The sequence below is a fragment of the Triticum aestivum genome, chromosome 5D, assembly GCF_018294505.1.
Source record: "Triticum aestivum cultivar Chinese Spring chromosome 5D, IWGSC CS RefSeq v2.1, whole genome shotgun sequence".
Lineage (NCBI taxonomy): Eukaryota > Viridiplantae > Streptophyta > Magnoliopsida > Poales > Poaceae > Triticum > Triticum aestivum.
The window spans coordinates 106,576,409-106,595,975 of NC_057808.1; the positions used below are offsets into that span (position 1 = coordinate 106,576,409).

Consider the following 19,567-nt stretch of genomic DNA (forward strand, 5'->3'; position numbering starts at 1 on the left):
CCTATATAAAGAGACGATGAGCAATCATTGTAACCCCTGATCATTGATTAATAAAGATAGTCTCCTTCGTACTTCCTTGTGTTCATCTACTTTTGCGTGTTCGACTACTTCGTCTACGACGCTTGCATTCGCTCCGCAACCTTGGACCGGACTCGCCGGCGGAGTTGCGGAACAAAGAAGATCAGAAGTCGGGATGGACTTACGAGAGAGCCGCCACGGTAACATTTTTTTTTTAGGATGTATAACATTTTAACTTTCGATGGTACATCAACGCTCCACATCTTAGCCCATGATTTCAAACCGCTCGATCAAGAAAAAAAGAAAAACACGACACCTAGATAGCGCGGGCGCAGGGCAATTTACGCACCCAACACGTCTCCTTGGACCGACCTCTCGTTTCAACAAGGCCGGTTTAGAAACCCCGCGGCCCCTCTTCCCTCCGCTCACCTACTCAACGGCCACGTATGCGTAACGTATAACCTCTCCATTCTATCTGCCCCTACCTCCGTCCGTCCCCCACGACGCGCGACGCAGCCGCTTCACTCGCCTCCGCGCTGCGTACATAACCACCACCCCGCGCGCCGCACGGACGGCTCGCAACTCGCAACGCCAGTTGCGCGGCGGCTCCAACTCGACTCGATCCTCTGCAGGGAGGCCAAGAAAATCAAGGTCGAGCCGAGCGAGCGATCTCGAGCCCTCCCTCGACCGATGCATCCGCTCGTGGGGGCGCTGCTGGTGGGGGCCGGGGAGCGGTGGTGGTGGCCGTGCTGGGGCCCGGCGGCGCGCCACGCCGCGGCGTGGGCCGGCGCGCTGGCGCTGGCCGTGTCGGTGGCGTCGTTCGCGCCGGAGGCCGCGTTCGTGTGGGCGCTGGCCGGCGGCGGGTGCGCGGCCGGGTCGGTGCGCGTGCCGCTCGACGGCGGAGGGGACCACGTCTGCGTGCCGGCGAGGATGGCCGGCCGGACCTGCGCCGACATCATCGTGCCGCCGGCATTCGCGGCACTCTCCGTCGGTGCCTCCGCGTGCTTCGTCCGGGCGATCGCCGTCGGCCGCCGCCACGGCTATTAGTCGTCATTGGAGCAAGCCCGTGTGGCCGTGTCCTTCCCCTCTGCTGTGCGACGCACGCCTCCCGCTTCTGAACACGTATTATGCCCCGGCTTCGTTTTCTCTCGGTCATAGATGATGTTCATTTTTTTGGACACATTGATGATACTCGGTGGTTAATCTGAAATATTCTCACAAGAAACAACGGAGATATGCACACAGTCCAGTTGTTCATCATAGAAAAAAAATTATGTCGTTATCACTGTGCTGTGCATTTGTCAAACCTGCTTTACTAATCCTAATACTAGTAAGTAAGCTACCACGCAATGTACATCTCAGTCAAACTGAGCAGTGCATGTTTGGTGATCTAATCAAGAATCTCCAACCCCATCGCGTCCAAATCCATCCAGCAAATTAAGGAGTAGGTCTGTCTGATCATTCTCACCAGTCACACATATCCACAACAGAGTAGCCTGACAGAGCTTCTTCACCCTCACCTAGTAAGCATGGGTTCTGTGACGACGCCTTCCTGATCCCGTCAAGCTCCTCGGCGACCTCTCGCATGGAGGGCCTTCTCTCGCCGGACATCTCCAGGCACAGCTTCGCGAGCTTGGCCACCTGCTCCAGCGTCTCCGCCCTCACCTCGCTCTTGATCCGCGCGTCCAGCAGGCCGTCCAGCCTGCCGTCCCTCGCCGCCGTCAGGAAGCTCGCGACGACGCTCTTCTCGTCGTCGGGGGCGGCGAGGTTCAGCGCCTTCCGCGACGTGAGCAGCTCCAGGAGCACCACGCCGAAGCTGTACACGTCGCTCTTCTCCGTCAGCCGGCACGTCTGCATGTACTCCGGGTCCAGGTACCCGCACGTCCCCTGCACGAACGTCACCAGGTGCGCCTCGTCCGTCGGCGCCGGTGCCAGCGACGACGCCCCGAAGTCGGACACCTTGGCGCCGTAGTTCTCGTCGAGGAGGATGTTGGGGGACTTGACGTCGCCGTGGATGATCGGCGGCGATGCCATCGAGTGCAGGTACGCCAGCGCCTCGGCCGTCTCGTGCGCGATCCGCAGACGCACCGCGAACGGCACGACGGCGGCGCCGCCGTGGATGAGCTGGTAGAGGGTGCCGTTGGGGATGAACTGGTAGACGAGCATGGGCACCTCCACCTCGAGGCAGCACCCGTAGAGCTTCACGATGTTCTTGTGGTTGATCTGGGAGAGGATGAGCGTCTCCATGCCGAACTCCCGCTGCTGCCGCTCGTCCTCGCCGGCGATCCTGCACCGCTTGATCGCCACCGCCGTGCCGTCCTGGAGCGTGCCACGGTACACGGTGCCGTTGCCGCCCTTGCCCAGCACGTGCCGCTCGTCGAAGTTGCCGGTGGCCTCCTGCAGCTCCTGCTTGGTGAACAGCGTGAAGGACATTCCCTGTTTGTTGGACTTCTTCATCTCCTCGAACAGCAGCTGGCCGCCGTGCTGCCGGAAGTGCCGTGTCTTGACGACGGCGACTCGCCGCTTCTCTTGGATGGCGTAGGTGCAGCTCATGCCCAGTGCCAGCATAACTACGCCGATGCTAAAACCTGTAGAAATTGAAGAAGAAGAAATCATTTCCTGGTTTTATTGTCGAATTGATGAAATAATACTAATATTGTTTTGTGCCGACATTTTTTTCCTGGAATGAAATGAAATTGAGATGAAGATGACAATGTCGATCATACCTATGGCGACTTGCAATTTAGTTATGGATTTATCCGCTTCGCATGTTCCATCAGAATAGCCTCGCTTTTGTGCAGGGCATGGGCATTTGTACCCTCCGATCGTGTTGATACAGGAATCACGAATGGCACATGGATACGACGCCTTCTCCTCACACTCGTTAATATCTGCCATGGCAAAGACAAATAATTGGTTTGTTGAGATACGTACCAAATTAAAGATCAGTGTACACTATAAAGCCTAACTTCGTGTTTTTCATTTGTTAACAACGACAAAATGAAATACACAGGAAAACCGATAAGAAATACACAGGAAAAAAATTGAGCCAGAGGCACTACAGTGACCGGCCCACTTCCTTGCGTCCGGAGGAGATACCAACTTACGTCTCGCAATGGATGAGAAATAGCCCTAGCGCCTCACGGGTTAGGATCCGGGACCCACATGTCATCCGTTGTACTGCACTGTACAGTACTGCAGAGGATCTCAACCCGCGTCTCACTCGGACGTCCTATCCCGTGATATGCACAACAGTCTCCCAACTCCTATTTGGCTCTTAACCGTCGGTTATAGTGCAAATTGCAGACCGGCACATACCCCTCCACAACACTGTGTATGTGAATGGACCGCCCCATGTTATTTTTTCATCGATTTTGCAGGGAACCTCCCCATGATTTGTTCTGACATTTTTTTCCCTAGTACGGGTTTTGCCAATTTTCTTATTTTCTTTTCACTTTTCATTTTCTCTTTTAGTTTTCATTTTTTTTCAGTCTTAGTTTTCATTTTTTTTCTACTCCATCCGTTTCTAAATATAAGTTTTTTTTAGAGTTTTCACTACAAACTACATACGAATGTATACAGACGTATCACTCATTTTGCTTCGTATATAGTCCATAGCGGAATCTCTAAAAAACTTATATTTAGAAACGGAGGGAGTACTTTCTTTCTTTTTTTCATTTTTTATTCTAATAAAATTCGTGAACTTTTCACAATTTCACAAACTTTTTAAAAATTGTTTTTCCTTTCCAAATTTTATGAACTTTTCTTAAATTTGAGTGAATTTCCAAAAAAAATGGAACCTTTTCAAATTACAATCTTTTTCAAATCATGTGAACTTTTCTAAAATTCGTGAATTTTCTTTCATTTTTGTGTTTTTCCAAATTACAAACTTTTTAAAATCGTGAACTTTTTTTAGATTCATGGACTTTTTTTTCCAAAGTTATAAATATTCTTTCAAATTAGATGATTTTTTTAAATGTTTTCTTCAGGATTTTCAAAATCTTCTTTTTTATTCTGTAAATCCAACGTTCAACTCTCCGTGGTCGCCAGTCAATCCTAGCAGGTCCGCTAGTTAACTGATTAAAACAAAATGTAGCTGGGTTAGCCCATACTCTCCTGCGCGTGGGTGCCAGCCAGCTGTCTTAGCTGGCACCCAAGGCGCCAATTAGGAACTCTCCAGGAGCCTCATGAACGCGGACTGTGTGGGTGATGCAGTGCCTTGAGGTTAGAGAGTTTTCCTGTCATCGCAGATCCGATTTATTCGGATCTGATGAGTTTATGTTGGTGTGCCATGCTTTTTGTATTGGTTTGGTTCTTTGTGGAGGCGAAATTTTTCATTGACACCATGGTGAAGATATCATGATTCGATGCCTGTACTTCTAGGGGATCATCCCTAGCCCAAGTACATTCATCGATCAAGACTTCCCATCTTTTTGAATGGACGACTCAAAGCACTTTCAAAAATTATTATTGGTAATGTTCATGCGAGTGAAAGAGTGACAACATTGTTGCTCCAGTCCAATTATAAACATCTTTACCAAAGTCTTTCAAGTATTTCTTCTCTCTTTTTTGAAGTGTTGAAGTATTTCTTCTAGTAGAGATTGATACTGTGAAGAAGGTGTTTCGAAGAGATTTTATTTTAGTTATAGGAGTTAATTTGTATTTTTCGGGTCTTAGATTCAAATTAGGGTACCTTAATTATTATGAGTATGAATGTGTTTCTAAAAAAACTGTTTTGTCAGTCGGGTTTGTTGGGATGGAGCAGGCTACTGTAGGTGTGCTGGGTCGACCTTTTTGAGTAGGTTTTTCCCTGAAACCAGCTACTGTAAGAATTTATAAAATGTTCGACGATTTTAAAATATGTTCTTGAATTAAAAAAATGTTCGTGGATTTATTTAAAGTAGAAAATAAGCTATAGAATTTAAAAAATGTGCACGATTTTTAAAAAATATTAGAATTTTATAAAAAACTATTCACGAACTTTAAAGTTGTAGAATTTTAAAAATGCACACAAATTTGAAAAAACGATGAATTTTAAATTTTGTTCCATAATTTATTTATTTTCACAAATTTATAAGAAAAATGAATTAAAAAATATATATATTATGAATTTAAAAACTGGTCTTGATTTTCACAAACTTTTCATTTATTTGAAAAATAATGAACTAAAAAAAGGAAAATAACAAAACTGAAGAACCAAAGTAAACTAACGAAACAAGAAGGGAAAACACAGAAAAAAAGAAAAGACTAGATGAATAAACTTCTGGAACCTTTCGAAAATTGGAGAGAAACATGAAAAGTCTGTACTGCGTGGGTCCAATAGGGTGCAGCAGGGTGAGTGTTTGGTGTACACCTAGCAAGATGTGAGACGGGTTCAGGCACTGCCTTGCATCCCTAGCAAGATGTGAGGTCCATTGGTGTTTATACCGTTTAGCTGGAACACAATTGATCTGACCGAACTTAGTTCATTTTTTCACTTAGTCGGAGTATTTGGGTATCGACTCGGGATTTTTAACTACAATACACTCCTTATGCTTTCATTTTTGTGGGGGGACGATGCATGCATTAGATGCGAGTGAGACATTCCCACCATCTGTACAAGTAAATATGAGTATGTGCAGGGAGAGGTTCTCATGGCGAGGAGGACCCATGACATGGGTGGGTCTTCGACAAGGGTGCATGAGTGTGGGTATGGTACATGCACTATGTGTTGATGAGAGTAGAGTGACGTCCAGTGACGTTTTAAGTCCGCAAAATTACAAGTCGGTGCAAAGGGGGGCTTTCTAGTGCAGCGTGCTAGAGTATGACGACAAAGCACACTGCCTTGTCTTACCCCTAAAAAGAAGCACATTGCCTTGGGGCATTCAAAAATTTGTTTGTCTCGTTACAATGTATGAATATATTTAATTTTCTGTCTCTTTACTTCGCATGTCATATTTGCTAGTGTAAGAAGTAAGTAATGTGCCGCAAAATTGATATGATTCGAGGCATTTTCAAAACATAATTTTACTTTTTACTTTTGAAACTATTGCTAACGACACATTGCCCCCAAGAAAAGGTTGAGCCTGAACAGCAATGGGGAAACACATAGATTTCCGCAAGACAATGAATGGATCAAAAGATTCAGCAAAACCGGTGAGAAGCTAACCTTGGCAGCCATGGATGACGTAAGGGTTTCCTTGGTACCCTTTGGAGCAGTTACAGAGGTAGCCCGGGCCGTTCTTGGCGTCGATGCACTCGCTGTTGGCACTTGCGCAGGCGTACGCGCCCGTCTTCTTCCGCAACGCATCCCGGCACGTCTGGTTGCCCACCGCCCAGTCCAGCACCGCCGGCAGCTGAACGCCGCCCGCGTCCCCGAGCGCGCCGGTGGTGACGTAGGTCGCCCGGAACTCGAACGCCGCCGCCTCCACCAGCACGGCGTAGCTGCACCGGCTGAAACCGGCGACAGCGGAGTTGTTGTAGGCGTCGTCGAAGGCCACGTCGAAGGAGCTGATCCCCGGGGGCACCGGCGTGAGGCAGCATCCCGTGCCGTTGCACGGGCCGTCGGACAGCGACGCCGCGCTCGCGCACTCGGCGTGGCACCCCACCACGTACCGGTTCTCGACGGCGCCGTCCTGCGACCCGATGTAGGCGAGCGCGCTGCACCCGACGACGGCGAGCTTGTTGTCCGCGTCCGAGACGCGGAGCGCTGTCGAGTTGAAGGACCACGCGTCCGGCGCGCCCATGGACCGCCTCGCGCCGTCGTAGCACCACGAGCTGACCGGGCTGCGGATGCGTATCTTGCCGCGGCCCGGGTCAATGCCGAGCACCTCGAAGCCGTCGACGAAGGGCCGGGCGTCGTCGGAAGCGGTGGCTTTGCGGCAGGTGACCTCGAAGGTCCTGTCCCCCGTGTCCAGGAAGCAGCCGCGGCCGATGCCGAAGGGGTACGGGATGTCCACCCCGCCGCACTTCCGCTGGCACGCCGGCGCCGCGGCCAACGGCTGCCATGCTGGGATCGAGAGGAGCACCGTGGTGGTAACTAGTGGAAGCAGCATCTGCATTTTCATTCGCCTGGACTGGACACGATGGACTCACTCAGCTCTGTCGGCGGTGGTTATTCCGCGCCTAAAATATATAGTCCGGGGAATAATTCTTACGTGCCACCCCGAAGACGGGAGAAAAAGATGCCACCTGCGTAAAGAAACTTCGATTCTCTCGCAATATGTCCCGCACGTTTAAAGTCACCATGCACGGAATTGATTAATCCACCGTGCCGATCACACGGTAACTAGGTCACGTACACGCCAGTCATGCTTTTGGTTTACTAATGTAATGTCTCACCATAATAATCAAGTAGCCATGCATACTCTTATTTATGTCTAAGCGATCGAGGAGGTGGTTAGTACGAGTAGTGTTCGATCCTCCAGCAAGAAATCAGTGTCCAGGATGCATGGTTCTCCACCATGATTCCGGCCACTGCTAGCTCCAAAAGCTACAGATTTTTCACACTTCTTTCCCTTCCCTTTTCGAGTTTTATATTTTTGGGATATTCCTTTTGGGGTTAAAGCCATGTTAGCCAGCGACCAAGGGGCCGGCCATATGCTTAGAGAAATGAAATATTGTTTGCACATTATTGTTGTTGTTGATCAAAGTTAGTGAGACCATGATGTATAGTGCGTGAGTGGCACTTTGGCAATATAAATGGAAATCGGCATGTGGCTACTCAAGTACTGTTCATACACCCTGTGTTTACTTAATTCAGTGGCATAGCAAAGTGGACTGCAGCTTTTTCTGTATGGGCAAAGATTCTAGGAAAGAAAAACCTTTGGGCCTCATTCGTTTTGTAGGATTCTTAGAAGATTTTTACAGGATTTTAGATCTCAGGATTTTTTCCTGTAAGGATCATTCAGTTTACAGGAATTGAGATTACAAAATCCCGAGGATTCTATTCCTAACTACCATATTCCAGAGGATTTATTGCATCCAGTCGGACCTCTTGGAAAAAAATCCTAAGCGTGTGAAGCGCCGAGCAGCCCTCCATGTCCGGCTGCAGAAAAACGGCATACGGGCTGTGAGCGGGCTAGTTGAGCACCTAGTAATAAATAAATGAGCTAATGACTAGTACATTCCTGTACTTTTCCTATGGGGTAAACCGAATGCTCTCTATTCCTTATTCCTGAGGATTTTTCTTTTCATAGGATTGAGCTAGACTGGGCACCCTATTCCTATGCATTTCCTATTCCTGTGACATGCAAATCCTACGAAACAAATGAGGCATTGGTTTCTTAAGGTGTTGGATGTGAAAAAAGGGAACCACACACACGTTAACCATTCATGTGATGTAAAGATTTTTGCATAGTTTGGCTAGTAGTGACACAACATATTTTGCCATTTTTATATATCTGTCATAATAAATTGAGTGCTCAAAATGTTTTAAAAGTTTGACTTTGTTTATTTTTCTTTCAAAAAAGACAAAATTGTACGAATGTGATGCAGTAATAGTATTGTGAGACAGTCTTAAAATTTTGAGTGAAAACATATGATATGGGGCAAACCCTATGGTGGCCCAATTTTCACGCATTGGAAACTGATTTGAGGATGAACACAAAGAGCACAAGGGGGTATCGAGAGAAAACACTAGGGAAACACACAAATCAACCCATGTAGATGCAATAAAATATACGCACAGATAGATCCTTGATCCAAATCATCCAAAGAAAGAGATGAAACAAGAGAGAGTTCTTCCCCCAAGTCTTAGGACAAGGAGGGCTTGAATTCCACAAGAGGAATATTCACCCGTAGGTGGCCTTTGTTAGGAAAGCAACTTAACTTTATTGAAGACAGTGGACCAAGACACAACAAAGGGCAACGGGAACAACAGTAGTACGCAGATGGACATGCAGGAGCAGAGCAGCACATGCTGCGGCCAAGGTAGCACGCAAAAGCAAGCATCATGTGCGAAGCAGAGGCAGCGATAGCCAAGAGGAGCACCATGTAGTAGCAGGAACGGCAGCCCATGCCGAAGCAGCTGGGCAAGCAGTCGACACGCCCACGCGGCCGTCACGCATTGGGCAGATCGCGGGGTTGGTGGAGCCGTGGAGTAGCAGCGGCCCGCCGAACGACGACGGAAGACAAGATCGACCCATAGAAGAACAGACTGATCGAGAAAAAAATCTAGTGGATCATAAGGACCAGTTGTGGCGTCCGAGTCCTAAACCTAGGCTCTAATACTATGTTAGGAAAGCAACTTAACTTTATTGAAGTCCCAAGTCCCAAGGGGTTTCACACATAACTTGAGGTGCAAGGAAACTAAACATAGACTAATAATGACTCCTAGACCAATACAAATACTCCTCAACAGCCTTGATACTCTCACGAGTCTTCTCCCTGAGGAGGCCTTCGTCCTTAATAGTGATTTAATCAATTACTCTCACGGCATCATAGCGCTCAAGTGCCTAGCCCCGGCGGTGACCCAAAGTTTGGCCTCATCCTTAATAAACTTTAGAATGTAGAATGGTGTCATCGAATTTTTTTTCAAAACACTCCCGCATTCGTGTCATTCCAAATGACCCAAGCGACATGCATGGTGAGGGTGGCCATGGCCTTACGGTGAGGCGTGTGGGTCTTGACATGTTGGCCCACCACTTCTTGATAAAACACTCATTTGCCCATTGATCCATCGGCAAGTTTGCCAAAATGAGCCAATCCTCCACACTCTCAAAGTCAAACGACATTTGTAGAAAATATTGGGGGAGGGGGAGGGTCTCATTGGCTCCCTTTCATTGCACATGCATAGCCCACAATTAGGCCATCCCCGTTTGCAATCGGTCCGCCGTCCAATACCTAGTTGGCAGCGCTAGCCAGGCGGATAACTTGACCTTGGGGAGGGGGGAGCCCAAACCTTGCAAACGGTCTTGTTCGTGGTGGTCAACGTGGAGCCTAGGAATTGTGCCTTGTACGCAAACGCCACCGAGTACTCGCCGTTGGTCTCAAATTTCAACAAGATGTCATCTTCCGCATCCAAATGAAGATGGAAGTGCTCCAAGCGGACCCGAAGGTCCACAAACTCGATAATGTGGCCCAAAGTGAGCTCCACGGAAGGGTTGATCTTGCTCGCCCAAGCGTTGTCCCTCATGGCCTCGGACACAGGCTAACATCTGCGCTTGCATCCCACAAAGATGAGCGGAGCAACATCCTACGATCTCTTTCCTTGCGAGGAGGGAGCGTACTTGAATGGTGTTGTTGTACCATTGACAACTATTATTGTGGTGGAGGCATAGAACAGATCCATATAGCCTTGTTGCACAGGTTTACCAACCCAACCCACAATTTGGTAGAGTCCTTCCATTCCAACCAAGGGAGTTAATTGCACAGAAGTACCACAACTGGGGCATCACATGTAGATTGGTACCACGATTGCTAATTTTTGCATGTCAGTACCAAGTTTGGTGCTAGCCATTACAAAAGGTCTAAATCGCGTATAAATACGTATTCACGGTGTATCTGACCGAGGGGGCCCGCCTGTCAGGTGCCTATGTGGCAGTTTTTTTGCAGAAAACCCCTAGCTTTATATGTAATCACATAAATCCCCATTATTTCACGGGAAAAACGCTATCAAGAGGGATTTTTTTCCGTTCGCAAGTTTTCCACGGACTTGTTTGAAAGTTTCCGGCGAATTGAACAAACAAATAACAGAAACAAGTCTTCTCCCTGAGGAGGCCTTCATCCTTAATAGTGATTTAATCGATTACTCTCACGACATCATAGCGCCCAAGTGCCTAGCCACGGCGGTGACCCAAAGTTTGGCCTCATCCTTAATAAACTTTAGAATGTAGAATGGTGTCATCGATTTTTTTTTCAAAACACTCTCGCATTCGTGTCATTCCAAATGACCCAAGCGACATGCATGGTGAGGGTGGCCATGTCCTTACGGTTAGGCGTGTTGGGTCTTGACATGTTGGTCCACCACTTCTTGATACAACACTCATTTGCCCATTGATCCATCGGCAAGTTTGCCAAAATGAGCCAATCCTCCACATTCCTCCACACTCTCAAAGTCAAACGACATTTGTAGAAAATATTGGGGGAGGGGGAGGGTCTCATTGGCTCCCTTTCATTGCACATGCATAGCCCACAATTAGGCCATCCCCGTTTGCAATCGGTCCGCTGTCCAATACCTAGTTCGCAGCGCTAGCCAGGCGGATAACTTGACCTTGGGGAGGGGGGGGGGGGAGCCCAAACCTTGCAAACGGTCTTGTTCGTGGTGGTCAACATGGAGCCTAGGAATTGTGCCTTGTACGCAAACGCCACCGAGTACTTGCCGTTGGTCTCAAATTTCAACAAGATGTCATCTTGCGCATCCGGATGAAGATGGAAGTGCTCCAAGTGGACCCGAAGGTCCACAAACTCGATAATGTGGCCCAAAGTGAGCTCCACGGAAGGGTTGATCTTTCTCACCCAAGCGTTGTCACTCATGGCCTCGGACACAGCCCAACATTTGCGCTTGCATCCCACAAAGATGAGAGGAGCAACATCCTACGGTCTCTTTCCTTGCGACGAGGGAGCGTACTTGAATGGTGTTGTTGTACCATTGACAACTATTATTGTGGTGGAGGCATAGAACAGATCCATATAGCCTTGTTGCACAGGTTTACCAACCCAACCCACAATTTGGTAGAGTCCTTCCATTCCAACCAAGGGAGTTAATTGCACAGAAGTACCACAACTGGGGCATCACATGTAGATTGGTACCACGATTGCTAATTTTTGCATGTCGGTACCAAGTTTGGTGCTAGCCATTACAAAAAGGTCTAAATCGCGTATAAATACATATTCACAGTGTATCTGACCGAGGGGGCCCGCTAGTCAGGTGCCTATGTGGCAGTTTTTTTTGCAGATAACCCCTAGCTTTATATGTAATCACATAAATGCCCATTATTTCGCGGGAAAAACGCTATTGAGAGGGATTTTTTTTCGTTCGCAAGTTTTTCACGGACTTGTTTGAAAGTTTCCGGCGAATTGAACAAACAAGTAACATAAACGAGTCTTCTCCCTGAGGAGGCCTTCATCCTTAATAGTGATTTAATCGATTACTCTAACGACATCATAGGGCCCAAGTGCCTAGCCCCGGCGGTGACCCAAAGTTTGGCCTCATCCTTAATAAACTTTAGAATGTAGAATGGTGTCATCGATTTTTTTTTCAAAACACTCTCGCATTCGTGTCATTCCAAATGACCCAAGCGACATGCATGGTGAGGGTGGCCATGGCCTTACGGTGAGGCGTGTTGGGTCTTGACATGTTGGTCCACCACTTCTTGATACAACACTCATTTGCCCATTGATCAATCGGTAAGTTTGCCAAAATGAGCCAATCCTCCACAATCCTCCACACTCTCAAAGTCAAGCGACATTTGTAGAAAATATTGGGGGAGGGGAGGGTCTCATTGGCTCCCTTTCATTGCACATGGATAGCCCACAATTAGGCCATCCCCGTTTGCAATCGGTCCACCGTCCAATACCTAGTTGGCAGCGCTAGCAAGGAGGATAACTTGACCTTGGGGAGGGGGGGAGCCCAAACCTTGCAAACGGTCTTGTTCGTGGTGGTCAACGGGGAGCCTAGGAATTGTGCCTTGTACGCAAACGCTGCCGAGTACTCGCCGTTGGTCTCAAGTTTCAACAAGATGTCATCTTCCGCATCCGAATGAAGATGGAAGTGCTCCAAGCGGACCCGAAGGTCCACAAACTCGATAAGGTGGCCCAAAGTGAGCTCCACCGAAGGGTTGATCTTGCTCGCCCAAGCGTTGTCCCTCATGGCCTCGGACACAGGCCAACATTTGTGCTTGCATCCCACAAAGATGATAGGAGCAACATCCTACGGTCTCTTTCCTTGCGACGAGGGAGCGTACTTGAATGGTGTTGTTGTACCATTGACAACTATTATTGTGGTGGAGGCATAGAACAGATCCATATAGCCTTGTTGCACGGGTTTACCAACCGAACCCACAATTTGGTAGAGTCCTTCCATTCCAACCAAGGGAGTTAATTGCACAGAAGTACCACAATTAGGGCATCACATATAGATTGGTACCACAATTGCTAATTTTTGCATGTCAGTATCAAGTTTGGTGCTAGCCATTACAAAAAGGTCTAAATCGCGTATAAATATGTATTGACAGTGTATCCGACCGAGGGGGCCCGCCTGTCAGGTGCCTATGTGGCAGTTTTTTTTGCAGAAAACCCCTAGACCCCTAGCTTTATATGTAATCACATAAATGCCCATTATTTCGCGGGAAAAACGCTATTGAGAGGGATTTTTTTTCCGTTCGCAAGTTTTCCACTGACTTGTTTGAAAGTTTCCGGCGAATTGAACGAACAAATAACATAAACGAAAAATCCTGCACGAGGAGAACTCAAACTCACGACCTGCAGGCCTGGAGCTGCGCGCGCTAGGCACAACGGCATGGTGAATCGATGTAGGGTAGAACCCTAGTGGCCCGATCTTTCACGATTGGACGGATCCCACGAAGAAGACGAAGAACACGAGGGGAAACACGAGGGAAAATGAGAGGAACACTCAAGAACAAGTCCAATCACACATCCACTAGACAATCAAGCACACAAGATCCACAAGGTACATGAACAACAAAGGGAAAGGTACAAGGTAAAGTTCATCTCCATGAGGAGGTCTTGAGGGGTCATCCCATGAAGGGGTCTTGAATCCAAGGTGGATCTTCTCTGTAGAGGCGCGCGGTCTCTCTCGATGGAGTAGATCCGGATGGATGAGCAAAGCTCTATCTCAAATGGGCTACTACTTTGCTAACCCTAGAAAGGAGGTGGAGGAGGTCTATTTATAGCCCAAGGGGAGAAGGGGTAAGTGAGGGGGTGATGACCCACAAGTATAGGGGATCTATCGTAGTCCTTTCGATAAGTAAGAGTGTCGAACCCAACGAGGAGCAGAAGGAAATGACAAGCGGTTTTCAGTAAGGTATTCTCTGCAAGCACTGAAATTATCGGTAACAGATAGTTTTGTGATAAGGTAATTTGTAACGGGTAACAAGTAACAAAAGTAAACAAGGTGCAGCAAGGTGGCCCAATCCTTTTTGTAGCAAACGACAAGCATGGACAAACTCTTATATAAAGGAAAACGCTCCCGAGGACACATGGGAATTATCATCAAGCTAGTTTTCATCACGCTCATATGATTCGCGTTCGTTACTTTGATAATTTGATATGTGGGTGGACCGGTGCTTGGGTACTGCCCTTCCTTGGACAAGCATCCCACTTATGATTAACTCCTATTGCAAGCATCCGCAACTACAAAAGAAGTATTAAGGTAAACCTAACCATAGCATGAAACATATGGATCCAAATCAGCCCCTTACGAAGCAACGCATAAACTAGGGTTTAAGCTTCTGTCACTCTAGCAATCCATCATCTACTTATTACTTCCCAATGCCTTCCCCTAGGACCAAACAATGGTGACGTGTCATGTAGTCGATGTTCACATAACACCACTAGAGGAAAGACAACATACATCTCATCAAAATATCGAACGAATACCAAATTTACATGACTACTTATAGCAAGACTTCTCCCACGTCCTCAGGAACAAACATAACTACTCACAAATCATATTCATGTTCATAATCAGAGGGGTATTAATATGCATAAAGGATCTGAACATATGATCTTCCACCAAATAAACCAACTAGCATCAACTACAAGGAGTAATCAACACTACTAGCAACCCACAGGCACCAATCTGAGGTTTTGAGACAAAGATTGGATACAAGAGATGAACTAGGGTTTGAGAGGAGATGGTGCTGGTGAAGATGTTGATGGAGATTGACCCCCTTCCGATGAGAGGATCGATGGTGATGACGATGGTGATGATTTCCCCCTCCCTGAGGGATGTTTCCCCGGCAGAACAGCTCCGCCGGAGCCCTAGATTGGTTTCGCCAGGTTCCGCCTCGAGACGGCGGCGCTTCGTCCCGAAAGCTTCCTTCTGATTTTTTCCAGGGCGAAAGACTTTATATAGCCAAAGATGGGCACCGGAGGCCTGCCAGGGGGCCCACGAGGCAGGAGGCACACCCAGGGGGTACGGCGCACCCCCCACCCTCGTGGATGGTGGGTGGCCCCCCTCTGGTTGATTCTTTCGCCAGTATTTTTTATTAATTCCAAAAACTGCCTCCGTGAAGTTTCAGGACTTTTGGAGCTGTCCATAATAGGCCTATAATATTTGCTCCTTTTCCAGCCCAGAATTCCAGCTGGCGGCATTCTCCCTCTTCATGTAAACCTTGTAAAATAAGAGAGAATAGGCATAAGTATTGTGACATAATGTGTAATAACAGCCCATAATGCAATAAATATCGATATAAAAGCATGATGCAAAATGGACGTATCAACTCCCCCAAGCTTAGACCTATCTTGTCCTCAAGCGGAAGCCGATATCGGAAAATATGTCCACATGTTTAGAGATAGAGGTGTCGATAAAATAAAATACGGACATGACGGCATCATGATCCTTCTTATAACAGCAACACACACACACACACACACACACACACATATATATATATATATTGTCACACTACAAAAAAAATACACTTCCGTGATGATACGTTTTTGTCACAGTAGGTCGCGTTTTTTGTCATGCATGTACATCCATGACAAATTTATGACAGAATCAAGATAGTCATACCTGTGCTGTTGTAGAAGTGTTCCATGACATTACCAAAATTATCATCACGGAAGTGTCCACTTCCATGACGATAAATCGCGCGTCACAGAAGTGCTTTCGTCAAGGGTGACCGACACGTGGCATCCACCGTAACGGAACGCCGTTAAGCTATCGGGTCCGGTTTTGGATCCGATAACCCGTTAACAACCCTGACCAATGGGGATTTCCCACGTGTAAAATCATCATTGGCTGGAGGAAACACGTGTCGGCTCACCGTTGGGACAGATGTCATCCGCTCATTGGACACAAAGCGCCTATGATACGTCGACACGTGGCACGGCCCAATAGAGGCCCATTCGTGTGAAAAGGCCGGCCCGTTTGACTTGGTCAAAAGGTGGCGAGCCGGCCCACGACAAGCTTGTTAACGGCCTGTTCGCATATAGCGCATTTACAGCCCGCTATCCCAGGGCCCGTTTACGGCCTATCCGAATTAGGCCCAGTAGCGTCATCTGGGCCGTCCAATATAATTCCAGCCCGTTTTAACTTCCGGCCCATGTATGGCCCATGACGTCTTTCGGCCCATATGATGCCCTTAGTAACCCTTGGCCCCTTAACGGCCCGTGGTAAAACTGGCCCGTAATGAACAGTGTATCACTTTATACCCATTAACGGCCCATTATTCCGTTGGGCCGTTTCCAGCCCATGATATCTTTCGGCCTTCTTACGGCCCATTTAATCTTGGGCTCCTTTCCAGCATTCGGTTACTTACGGCCCGTTACTGTCATTTTCTGCTTGTGGGCCAAATTCGGCCCGTGGTTATAGTTGGCCCGTTTGCGGCCCGTTAATACGCTGGGCCGTTTTCATGTCGAAAAAAAACCCGTTGGGCTGTTTTCATAGAGTTATCAAATATGGCCAATAAACGGCCCGTTATTGTCCATGAATAGTACGGCCCATGATTGGCGAAATGATGATACGCCCCGTAGAAGGCCCATGGATCGTACGACCCATAAAAGGCCCATGGATCGTACGGGCTGTAGAAGGCCCATGGATCCTATGGCACGTATAGAAGGCCAATGGATCCTACGGCCCATAGAAGGCCCATGGATCATACGGCCCACAGGAGGCCCATGGTTACAACAGTCCGTGTGTTGCCATGATTATTAGAAAAACACAGAAAAAGAACTGCAGTGACTACAAGCAAACAACTAAACAAGACAATAAGGAAATAAATAAGCAAGCAATTAACGCTAGCCTATTACCTCTATTACACATATTACATCCAATGGGCATCAAAGTTCGCCACCAGTGCAAATATAGGGAACAAAGCAGCATATTACATACACTGGCCGTCAAAATTGGCCACTAGTGCAAATAAACGCGGCAGCAAAACAAGAGCATAACTGAAACAACTTCATAAGAGCTCAAGAAACATGGTATCCACCATGCTGGCAATAAGCTTAGCAAGCTTATTAGCTTTGTCCTGTTTGGCGCTAAAATCCTCCAACGCTTGCTGTTGCACCAGAAAGTATGCATCTGAATGCTCCAGGGACTTCCGCAGTCCTTCCGCTTCTTGTCGCAGCATAACTGATCGATGTCTTTCAGCTTGTAGTTGAGACTCAAGAAACTGAACTGATTCAGACAGTGAGTTTGAATAGCTGGTGCAAGCGGTAGTGGCCAGTAACTCCAACACTAAACCAAGACAGTACTTTGGGGTTGTCTCACTATCTTCGAGATAGTCTTCCTTAGCTGTTTTATCAGCTTTGTTGGAGACCAACAAGGATGTGTCACTATCCTGAACCTTATCTGCATTACTTCCTTTACCATTGCTTAATAAGGCACTCTTCCCCAATATTCTGTCAGCATTCTAAAATAAGAAACAAGCAGACACATAAGTTTAGCATGTACTAGTATATGAAACTCATTTCGGTGAACCAGTTCATTAGTAAGGTGGACATGATTAAACTACCAAGTCTTCTATTGCCAAGTACTAGTACATAATAAAAGCATCAAACAAACATATGTCTATGTCCTATGGTCACTGCATTGTCTTGCCAAATCAAAATAGAGACACGGTTCAAATCATATCAGTTCAAGACAAAGCAGCAGTGAAAGAAAACAAAGCGTGGGAAACTACACGGCACAACAAGATTTCAGATGGGTACCACGGGTCTACATGTACAAGAACACTATTGGCTCTGTTGTGATGCTAGTAATGTGCATGATATGAGAAGTCAACCGTATACACAATTGCAATTGAAATCAACAGAGCTATTGATAAGAGCAAGCCTGTTAAAGAAACATGCGTGAACATACCTGCTGTGCCATTGCAGTTTCGATTGGATCCTTCAATTTAAAAATAAGTTTGTATGAGTAAATATAGTGATACAAGAGCAAAGCAGTATGCACAATAGCAATCATAGTTAAAAAAGGCGCGCCTAAGCGAGCGCGTAAGCGTGCCTAGGCTCTAGGCGTTGGCGAAACGCATTGCGCATAACTACGCTTAATCTGTGCATAACTGCGCATAAGCATGCGCTTTGGTCAGTAAAGCGCAAGGCGGTGGCAAAACGCACAATTTACGCCTAGCGCTTTTTTGAACTATGATAGCAATGGAATCTTAAATTAGAACAGTTGTTCTTCAGGTTTAGGCACTTGTTCTACATGAACAGAGTACAGTAAGACGCAAGAATATAGTACTTAAAAAATAGAAAATGAGCTCATAGACCTTACCACATTCTTGGTTCGGGACCAGTACAGAACAAGGCGTTCCCAGTCATCGTCCAGTAAATGTGTCTCAGGAGAACGCAAGGGAATTTGATGAGTTTCTTTGCCGGTGAAGTACGTTTTCTTCAGGTAATTCCGATACTGCCACCAAGCATTCTTGAAGATAGCAGAGGTATTAGCACAGGTTACCTCATTATGAATTTCCAAATCGGTCCTTCTCTATAGAGAAAAATGGGAAAATTTGCTATATTATAACCATCATGGAGGTAGGATGTATGAGACAAAGCAAAGTAATTGCCATGAATAACATTACTTACACATAACTCCTGGACAAACACCTGCAACTGGCATTTTCCTTCATCTTCAGTATAATATTTCCAAGATGGGAAGATACGCACATACGATTTAACAACATCAAATGCGATAGATGCTAAACTACGACTAGCTGGTTGTGCTTCCTCCACAGGAATAGGCGTACTAACTGGTGGAGTTGGGGTTCGCCGTGGTAGTACTGGCCCTTTGGGCACTGGAGCTGCCTTACTAACTGCTCTTGTTTGGGAGCTCTGTGGTGGAGATGGTGCTGTGTCAACAGGAACTGGGTTACTATCTGCTGGGGTTGGGGTTAGATTGGGTGAAGCTGGTTCTCTGTCCATCGCAGTAGGGGTACAATCTGCGAGAGTTTGGGTTATGTGTGGTAGGGCTGGTTCTCGTGCATGTACAACCGGGGTGCTATCTCCACCAAGAGGTAGCACTGTTTTATTTCAAGACCGTGTTTTTAGTCCGCTAGATGCTGGCATCACCCGCTCCAATTCAAATGGCTGATAAACAGGAAACATAGTTGAATGTACAGACATTGTATGAGAGACAGATGCAATAGATAGTGTGGAAAAAGAGGGCATGAAATAGTTGACATGTATATTGTTTAACCAAAACGGATAGCATGACATAATTTCACATATATGATGTCTATCTAAACTGGATAGCATAGCATAACATAATTCAAAGATATCATGAATAACTAAACCGGATCGCATGACATAATTCACCTACATGTCATCTAAGTAATCAGGATCGCATCATTTAATTCACATATGTGATTTATATGCTAAACAGAGGGCATTAGATATGATGTCTGAACTAAGAACATGGTGTTGAATATTGTGTATATGA

General features: G+C 46.8%; 2 protein-coding genes across 2 annotated transcripts; one reads left to right on the forward strand and one right to left on the reverse strand.

Moving 5' to 3' along the window:
- Window positions 1-548: 548 nt before the first annotated feature.
- Window positions 549-1,302, forward strand: LOC123124443 (uncharacterized). Its single transcript, XM_044545059.1, has one exon. It carries the CDS (start codon window positions 709-711, stop codon window positions 1,063-1,065), a length of 357 nt encoding a protein of 118 aa, XP_044400994.1. The 5' UTR covers window positions 549-708; the 3' UTR covers window positions 1,066-1,302.
- Window positions 1,303-1,482: 180 nt separating this feature from the next.
- On the reverse strand, window positions 1,483-7,078 carry LOC123124442 (wall-associated receptor kinase 2). The gene is made up of 3 exons (XM_044545058.1): window positions 6,167-7,078; window positions 2,745-2,909; window positions 1,483-2,606 (listed from the first exon to the last, which is right to left on the reverse strand). Exons 1-3 carry the CDS (start codon window positions 7,062-7,064, stop codon window positions 1,483-1,485), a joined length of 2,187 nt encoding a protein of 728 aa, XP_044400993.1. The 5' UTR covers window positions 7,065-7,078.
- Between the last annotated feature and the right edge of the window lie 12,489 nt (window positions 7,079-19,567).

Bases quoted from the DNA above. Each gene is read 5' to 3' on its own strand.
- LOC123124442 (XM_044545058.1), bottom strand. From the start codon at position 7,064: ATGAAAATGCAGATGCTGCTTCCACTAGTTACCACCACGGTGCTCCTC. The intron at 2,910-6,166 runs GTTAGCTTCTCA...TTGCCATGGCAG, and splicing joins CGTCATCCATGGCTGCCAAG to ATATTAACGAGTGTGAGGAG. The intron at 2,607-2,744 runs GTATGATCGACA...CAATTTCTACAG, and splicing joins TAAATTGCAAGTCGCCATAG to GTTTTAGCATCGGCGTAGTT.
- LOC123124443 (XM_044545059.1), top strand. From the start codon at position 709: ATGCATCCGCTCGTGGGGGCGCTGCTGGTGGGGGCCGGGGAGCGGTGG.